Source organism: Garra rufa, chromosome 5 (genome assembly GCF_049309525.1).
Source record: "Garra rufa chromosome 5, GarRuf1.0, whole genome shotgun sequence".
NCBI lineage: Eukaryota > Metazoa > Chordata > Actinopteri > Cypriniformes > Cyprinidae > Garra > Garra rufa.
In genome coordinates, this window is record NC_133365.1 from 34,196,226 (window position 1) to 34,205,971 (window position 9,746).

General features: G+C 34.6%; 1 protein-coding gene across 1 annotated transcript in view; it reads right to left on the reverse strand.

Moving 5' to 3' along the window:
• dpagt1 (dolichyl-phosphate (UDP-N-acetylglucosamine) N-acetylglucosaminephosphotransferase 1 (GlcNAc-1-P transferase)) overlaps positions 1 to 8,112 on the reverse strand; it is a 10,731-nt gene extending 2,619 nt beyond the window's left edge. Inside the window, exons 1-7 of the mRNA XM_073841069.1 lie at positions 7,316 to 8,112; positions 7,105 to 7,225; positions 5,433 to 5,646; positions 5,161 to 5,307; positions 4,320 to 4,404; positions 3,960 to 4,148; positions 3,474 to 3,561 (exon numbers count right to left, since the gene is read on the reverse strand). Coding sequence (XP_073697170.1) covers positions 3,474 to 3,561; positions 3,960 to 4,148; positions 4,320 to 4,404; positions 5,161 to 5,307; positions 5,433 to 5,646; positions 7,105 to 7,225; positions 7,316 to 7,494 — 1,023 coding nt within the window. The 5' untranslated portion in view covers positions 7,495 to 8,112. The remainder of the gene's footprint in view (positions 1 to 3,473; positions 3,562 to 3,959; positions 4,149 to 4,319; positions 4,405 to 5,160; positions 5,308 to 5,432; positions 5,647 to 7,104; positions 7,226 to 7,315) is intronic.
• Between the last annotated feature and the right edge of the window lie 1,634 nt (positions 8,113 to 9,746).

Genomic DNA, 9,746 nt, shown 5'->3' on the forward strand with positions numbered 1-9,746 from the left:
TCCAAGAAGTGATTATGAAAGAATGGGTTGCTATCAGTCAGGATTTGACCCTGAAGTTGATTGAGAGCATGCCCAGTCGAATTGCAGAGGTCCTGAAAAAGAAGGGCCAACACTGCAAATACTGACTCTTTGCATAAATGTCATGTAATTGTCGATAAAAGCCTTTGAAACGTATGAAGTGCTTGTAATTATATTTCAGTACATCACAGAAACAACTGAAACAAAGATCTAAAAGCAGTTGAGCAGCAAACTTTGTGAAAACTAATATTTGTGTCATTCTCAAAACTTTTGGCCACGACTGTACATTATTTAACTCCCCAGAGACTGCAGTAATTTACAATTACAAGCTTTTCTAAAGATCCAGGACTTTATAAAAATTGCATCTTTAACAGATTACTGGCATATTAAAAGTGATAATGTCAATATATAACATAATATTTTTGAGTTCTAGGATTTAGAACACAGCTATGTCATAATTATTCAATCCCTAGTCAACATTGCAGGTTTTTAGTCACTTATTTGTATGGTGTGGAACAAAAAAAAAAAAAACAGAATTAGCTTAAGCTGTTACACATACATACACTTAGCCCATGCATGTGCTGAAGTTTGAGTAGCAAATATGGCAAAGTCAACAGAGCTCTCACAAAAGCTATAGAGAATAAATCATTTTTATTACTTTAGAAAGTCTAAGGCTATATAAAGATTTCCAATACATTAAAAGTTCCTAGAGACACAGCTAGCAGCCTTATTCCCGTGTTGTACCAGAAAACCTTTGAGGGTGTTGAACAAAAAAAAGCATAATTTCATAAAATGTTTGATCAGAACAACTAAAGAAAAACCTGCAATGTACTGGCATAGACTTGCAAGATGGCCCAACGAAAGGAGGAAAAACATTTCAATTCAGTGTATAATAAGAACACTAGACAAGTATGGCCTTCATGTTGAAGCATCTTGCCGAATACCACTCTTGACCAAGAAGAACATAAAACGCTGACTTAAACATGCTAAAATTCACTTGGATCGATTTGTGGAGTTCTGAAAGAATGTTTAATAGAGTGATGTGACCAAACTAGAACTTTTTGGACCCATGAAAAAAAGCAAAGCTTACAGGTCCTTCTCAAAAAATTAGCATATTGTGATAAAGTTCATTATTTTCTGTAATGTACTGATAAACATTAGACTTTCATATATTTTAGATTCATTACACACAACTGAAGTAGTTCAAGCCTTTTATTGTTTTAATATTGATGATTTTGTCATACAGCTCATGAAAACCCAAAATTCCTATCTCAGAAAATTAGCATATCATGAAAAGGTTCTCTAAACGAGCTATTAACCTAATCATCTGAATCAAATAATTAACTCTAAACACCTGCAAAAGATTCCTGAGGCTTTTAAAAACTCCCAGCCTGGTTCATTACTCAAAACCGCAATCATGGGTAAGACTGCCGACCTGACTGCTGTCCAGAAGGCCATCATTGACACCCTCAAGCAAGAGGGTAAGACACAGAAAGAAATTTCTGAACGAATAGGCTGTTCCCAGAGTGCTGTATCAAGGCACCTCAGTGGGAAGTCTGTGGGAAGGAAAAAGTGTGGCAGAAAACGCTGCACAACGAGAAGAGGTGACCGGACCCTGAGGAAGATTGTGGAGAAGGACCGATTCCAGACCTTGGGGGACCTGCGGAAGCAGTGGACTGAGTCTGGAGTAGAAACATCCAGAGCCACCGTGTACAGGCGTGTGCAGGAAATGGGCTACAGGTGCCGCATTCCCCAGGTCAAGCCACTTTTGAACCAGAAACAGCGGCAGAAGCGCCTGACCTGGGCTACAGAGAAGCAGCACTGGACTGTTGCTCAGTGGTCCAAAGTACTTTTTTTTCGGATGAAAGCAAATTTTGCATGTCATTCGGAAATCAAGGTGCCAGAGTCTGGAGGAAGACTGGGGAGAGGGAAATGCCAAAATGCCTGAAGTCCAGTGTCAAGTACCCACAGTCAGTGATGGTCTGGGGTGCCATGTCAGCTGCTGGTGTTGGTCCACTGTGTTTTATCAAGGGCAGGGTCAATGCAGCTAGCTATCAGGAGATTTTGGAGCACTTCATGCTTCCATCTGCTGAAAAGCTTTATGGAGATGAAGATTTCATTTTTCAGCACGACCTGGCACCTGCTCACAGTGCCAAAACCACTGGTAAATGGTTTACTGACCATGGTATTACTGTGCTCAATTGGCCTGCCAACTCTCCTGACCTGAACCCCATAGAGAATCTGTGGGATATTGTGAAGAGAAAGTTGAGAGACGCAAGACCCAACACTCTGGATGAGCTTAAGGCCGCTATCGAAGCATCCTGGGCCTCCATAACACCTCAGCAGTGCCACAGGCTGATTGCCTCCATGCCACGCCGCATTGAAGCAGTCATTTCTGCAAAAGGATTCCCGACCAAGTATTGAGTGCATAACTGAACATAATTATTTGAAGGTTGACTTTTTTTGTATTAAAAACACTTTTCTTTTATTGGTCGGATGAAATATGCTAATTTTTTGAGATAGGAATTTTGGGTTTTCATGAGCTGTATGCCAAAATCATCAATATTAAAACAATAAAAGGCTTGAACAACTTCAGTTGTGTGTAATGAATCTAAAATATATGAAAGTCTAATGTTTATCAGTACATTACAGAAAATAATGAACTTTATCACAATATGCTAATTTTTTGAGAAGGGCCTGTATAAGCAGAAGAACACCATTTCCATCGTCAAACATGGAAATGGGCCAGTCCTGTTATGGGGTTGTTTTACTGTTGCAGAAAGTGGAAATCATGACTGTATGAAGGACATCATGGATTATTTAAAGTATCAGACCATTTTGGCAAGAACTGTGGTGCCTCTGGCGCAAAGACTGAAGCTAATGATCAATGGACTTTCCTGCAGGACAATCATCACAAAGTATACATCCAAATCTACTTAAGTTTGGTTCAGGAATCAGTCATAGAATGTTCTTAAGTGGCCTGTTCAGTCTTCAGATTTAATTCTCATTGAAAATATTTGGTTGAATTTAAAGAAAGCAGTGGCAGAGTGAAAGCCAAAAATGATCAGTGATCTAAAAGCTTTCCAGCGAGGAATGGGCCAAGATTGTAGTAGAGAGGTGACAGAAGCTTCTAAGCACTTACAGGCAGCATTTATTGGTGGTTTTAAAGAATAAAAGATTCTGTACCAAATTTGAGTTTTTGGGGTTGAATAATTTTGAACATGAATGTTTAGAGCCAATTTGATTTTTTCATTATTCATCAACTTACGTTCTTAGAATTACTCAAATGTGTATTAATAAACTTTGTCTAACAGTGTACTGATGTCTTTGTTGAATTGTTTTCACACAATTTCTCTGCAGCAAAATGCTTTGCAGTTCAAGGGGGTTTAATAATTTTGATTGCAACTGTATTTATAATGATGAATACTGACAGTGGCATGTATGTGTTTGTTTACCTTAAGAATAAGTTGTCCTAATTTGCCCAGGTCCTTCTGTTTGAACTTGGAGTAGCTCATGCCAAGCTTTCCCGTGTCAGACTGTAACCTGCATTAATCAGTTTTAGAAGTCAAGCTGTCATAACCATTTCATTTTGCCTTATTCAGGGTGTAAATGCTTAGGAAACACTGTTGAAATTATTAGTAATGCATGCATAAAACTTTGATTACAAATAACTATGAACGTAAATATTTGTAGAACTGAAAAAATGGTAAAACAGAGATCCTACAACAGGAATGTTTTAAGAACACAGATTAAGCTCTGATTGAAGAAAGCAAGTTAGAGATCAGCTATCAGATAAATTAAGCACAACAGTGAGACTAGCCCTTGGCAAACACTTTAAATGCCTACATATTCAAATAAATTCCAATGACTGTCCAAATAAATTCTACTGCAAATAAAAAGGAATTTATGGTATAGCTTGATTTGTTAGTGTAATAACCCACCTAGGCAGGCGATGTCTGGGACAGGGAATAATGTGAAGCAGCTGAGGCAAAGAGTAAATGAAGTTGATGACTTGGGGGATGAAGAAAAGCAGCATGGTCTTACTGAAGTGGCCGAGTATCCCCACCACTGCAAACGTCATTCCAGCAAAGTAACAGAAAGTGTCTCCCACAAACACAGAGGAAGGGTACCTGATGGCAGATATTCAAAGGTTTATTATTTGTTCAAAAATATGAGTGGTTGAGGTTAAGATTATTATCAGTGCTGATTGTACAACTTGATAACTTATAAAGTACAGTATTTTAATGGCCTGTCTTAAACTAAAGTAAGTAAAGATCATCAAAAAGCAAGTTTTAACAAACCAGTTGTGGTAGAAGAGGGCTAATGTGGTGAAGAAAAAGGGAATCATGAAGTACAAAGAGAAAACATGGTCATCCCTGTAGTCTCCTGAAAGAGAAATGTGAATCAGAAATCAACTGGGAAATATAAGTTAGATAATATAGCTACAGACTTATTAAAAAAACAGTGTCAGGGAGGTTTAAACAAATGGATCACATGACACTAAAGACTACAGTAAAAAATAATTATTTAAAACTGTATACACACTACCAGTCAAAAGTTTTTTTAACAGTAAGATATTTCATGTTTTTTTTTTAAGAAGTCTCTTCTGCTCACCAAGCCTGCATTTATTTGATCCAAAGTACAGCAAAAACAGTACAATTTTGTAATATTTTTACTATTTAAAATAACTGTTTTCTATTTAAATGTTTTAAAATTAATCTGTGATTTCAAAGTTAAATTTTCAGCATCATTACTTTAGTGTCACATGATCCTTCAGAAATCATCCTAATATGCTGATTTGCTGTTCAAGAAACATTTATTATTATTAATATTATTATCAATATTTAAAACAGTTAAGTACATTTTTTCAGGATGTTTTGATGAATAGAAATATCCATGTAAAGATTAGCATTTGTCTGAAATAAAAAGTGTTTGTAACATTATACACTATACCATTTAAAAGCTTGGAGTCAGTATCATTGTTTTTTCTTTTCTTCAGAAGAAACTTAAAAAAAAACATTACAAATCTTACTGTTCAAAAACTTTTAATAGGTAGCGTATAAATTATGCATATTTTACAAAGAGATTTGAATCTAGGTGGAAAATTTGATAAAACAGGTTAAATATAAACCCTCCCCTTACCATTGAGTTCCAGTAAATTAAAGAGGATGATGGAGCCAGATATGAAGAGAGCCTGCCCAGACTCAATGCCATTGATTCCAGCCAAAATGTTGATGGCATTTGTGCAGAACACAGCCAACATTCCCATATATACATAATACAGAATGCCTGAAACACAGTATATACAATATGCTTAGAATATCAACAATCATGCATGTCAAACAAGAGGGGAATAAAAACAATCCATATAGAGCACCAGACATTTAAGCAGACTGTCTGACTGTCAAACTCACCCAAGTCCAGATGCATCCCCAGCAGGACACGGAAAGGTTTGGGTACGACGATGACAGTGTTGCCAAAGTTAGTGAAGTAGACCATGAGCAGAGGTAGAGAGGCCATAGTGGGCAGCAGTAGCTTGTGTCTCCATCGCAGGTTCAGAACGTCATCAGCAAAGCCCAGGAATATCATGCAGCAGATAGCCAACAATGCACCAATCAACTGCACAAACTACATTGACCAAAAGAAGACAAAAAAAGAAAGTAAAGACATATCAGTACAGAGAATGGTGAAATACTGTGATGCATGAAAGCCACAGTTATACCTGCCATTTTATATTATATTTTAGATTTAGTAACATTATTCAGCAAGGTATGCCAAGATTACCATGATACCATGATGTCTAAAAAGGATATTACCACTCTTTATATAAGTCTCTTTTGCCCCCCAGGATGCATTTATTTGATCAAAAATACAGTACAACAAGCAAAATTGTAAAATATTACAACAATTTAAAAATATATACACTTTGGGATCAGCATGATTTTTAATGTTTTTTAAAAAAGTCTGCTCATCAAGGCTGCATTGACTTGATCAAAACTACAGAAAAAAACAGTAATATTGTGAAATATTATTACAGTTTAAAATGATAGTTTTCTATTATAATATATTTTAAAATACAATTTATTCCTGTGATGCAAAGCTGGATTTTTCAGTCTTCAGTGTCACATTATCCTTCAGAAATCATTATAATATGCTGATTTATTACTTTTATTATCAATGCTGGAAACAGTTGTGCTGCTTATTATTTTTTGGAATCTGTGATTCTTTTTTCAGGATTCTTTGAAGAATAAAAAGTTAAAAAGAACAGCATTTATTCAAAATTTCTTACAACAATATAAGTCTTTGCTATCACTTTTTAGCAACTTAACACATCCTTGGTGAATAAAAGTATTAATTTCTTTCAAAAAACGAAAGAATAAAAGTTTACTGATCACAAACTTTTAAATGGGAGTTTATATTATTACAAAATATTTTATTTTAAATAAATGTTGTTCTGTTTAACTTTTTATTTATTAAAGAATCCTGGAAAAGTATCACAGGTTCCAACAAAATATAAATCAGCATATTAGATTGATGTAATGATGCTGAAAATTTAGCTTTGCATCACAGGAATTAATTAAGTTTTAAAATATTTACATAGAACACAGCTATTTTATATTGAAATAATATTTCACAATATTACTGCTTTTCTGGATTTTTGATCAAATAAATGCAGACTTGTTGAGCACAAGAAACTTATTTAAAAAATCTTACTGATCCCAAACTTTTGAACAGAAAACATCCATGTTTTATATTTTAAAATATAATTTATTCCTGTGGTCAGTGACAGTCTTTAGTGTTACATTATCCTTCGAAAATCATTATATTGTGCTAAATCTGATGAAAAGAAAAATCTTATTATTAATGTGGAAAATGGTTATAATGATTAATATTTTTGTGAACAACATGATCATGTTTTGCAACATTATATACGTCTCTACTGTCACTTTAAATTAAATGCACCCTTGCTAAATCAAAATATTAATTTCCCTCCAAGAAAATGGACCCAAACTTTTGAACAGTAGCATATGTGGTGAATTCTCGAAATGTGTTAATTATTTTAGAACCAGGGGATGATTATCTCACCTCGTTGTGAGGAAACCGTTGACACTGCTCTCCCATAAAGCACTGGAGGAAGGGGACAGGGATGAAGAGGAAGAGAATGATGAGGAAGACTGTGCCACTGATTACACCTTGCGATTCAGGCCTGGTTAACAGGAAAAGAGAAAGAAGTTACATTCAGGTTCCAGATATCAAATTACAATACATACTTCTAATGTAAATACCAACCACTTACACTTCTTTCTTTATGGTTTTATTTAGGTCCATGCCATAGAGTCTGGCAGATATGAAATGATCCTTAAAAGCAGGAATAAGCTTGACTGTTGCAATGCACCCAAGTGCAGACATACAACAGTTGATGATAAGAGGAAGAGCAGGAATTGGAGACATCTTCTCCATGGACTGACACGACATAAAAATACAATATACTGTATCTACTGTACTATATAACAGTTAGATATCGATAAATCTAGTTGGAAACAGCATTCGATTCCTGTCAGCAACATTCAAAACTTTTATGTTGCATATCCATAGTGAAAATGTCATTCAGTGGCTTGACAAAAATTGGATTACATTTCAAACACAACTATTAGACCACATAGCTGAATTAAACCGCGCACCGAATCGACCGAACTAGTTTTTATACAAAAGTACGAAATCAATGAACCCCAGTTCATTGGCTTGATATTGACCGGTAGATTTTCACAAAGGTCGGGTAAATGACAATCAACCGATAAAAAGAACCATGCCCAAATAAACACCGGTTCGGGTTATGAGTAACTAGTTACTCGCAATCTTCTTTGACGTCAAAAAGTAATAGATATGTCAGTTTACTGTGTAGGTTTGGCTCTGATCTCATCACAAATTCCACGTCTACTTCCGTCAACACAATCCGTCCGCCGAAAGGTTTTATTAAAACTATTTGCTTATTATACACTCATAAACTGTCGGTAAGACAGTAAAGGATTCGAAGCGCAATACTGCTAAAAGCGCGATACTGATCCGGTAGGTCTTTTATCAATGAAACGTAAATATATTTGTTATCGTTTTGGTTTCAGTCGAACCTTTGCAGACGTAACACAGCCGGAAACAAAATGAATAATATGTTAAAGGTCCTATTTTCTGCGAATATAATTAGAATTATTATTATTATAACAATTATATGTTGTGTCATGTATGACTCTAATAGTATAAATATGATTATTATTTTTAGAAATTCCAAATAATAATAACATCAACAACAGTAATTCACCGTATTATTAATATTTTTGTTCTTACTAAAATGTTCTATTTAATATAGGCACACATTTTAATATTTGCTTTAACAATCTTTTATGCTGATACATTTCATTAAGAAATAAGGGCTGATAGAAAAATTTAATGTTGTAATCTTATATTTGATTGAATGTTTTGTATGTTTTGAAAGTTTCTTATTTTTAAAAAACGTTTCATTTTTAATAGGGGAGGCCTTGGAACAGAGATTTGACAGTGATCAAAGATTATGCTCACACTATTTTAATATCAGTATAACAGGGTCAATGATGGGCAGCGATTAATCGCATTCAAAATAAAAGCTTTTCTTTATATAATATATGTGTGTGTACTGTGTATATTTATTATGTATAAATAAAGACAGTATACAAATACAGTATATATTTTGAAATATAAACATAATATATTTTTCTTAAATATATACATGCATGTTTGTGTATTCATATATATATATATATATATATATATATATATATATATATATATATATATATATATATATATATATATATATATATATATATATATACACACACACACACACACACACACACACACACACACACACACACACACATACTATGCACACAAACCTTTATTTTGGACCTTTACCTTTATTATTTAAGATTATTCGTTGCCCAGCACTAACAACCCTTTGTTTTAGCAACAATTACTAACATTTACAAGAATAAATACAATATACAAAGTATTATAAGATAACAATATATTTACATAATTTATAAGTGTTACACAACAGAACATTAAAAGTGAAGGTGTTCTTTTTATTATGAATGTAAATTTTGCTAGGAATAGTAATAAAATAAACATAATATGTATGTTAATAATATAAACAATGTAGTAATAATAATATAAACATAACGTAATATGAATTAAGAGAGTCACCGAAAAGCACAATTCTGGCTAATACAAAATGAGAAAAATACGCCCAAAAAAACACAAACTAATGGATACTTGTATCTTCAAAGTGATGACAAGAGGAGCATAACAACCCTGTGTTTATGACATAATGTAATTCCTCATAAACATCAGCGAGTGCGCTTTTTTTTGGAGCGCAGGCAGGGAATGTGCGCATTGCGCTTGCGCAGTTTCGGCATCTAGAGCAAGTGTGCTTGTCTCTTTAAATACGTGCAGTGCGTACGCGGTGTGTGTTTGTGTTGCTACACTATTTGACAGCTCGACTGTTCTGTTCCTGCGCGTTAACATTACAGACCATTCGACACGGACAGTGGGAGGGGGCACGTTTTCTCTTGAGTTGACAGCACTGGCTATTATAAATGTGTGGTTTTGTGTAGCACGCTAAAGATTCACGCAACGGAGGCCATGTACCGATCAACTCAGGTTTGATCGTAGGAGATGCTCGGACCTGAAGACTG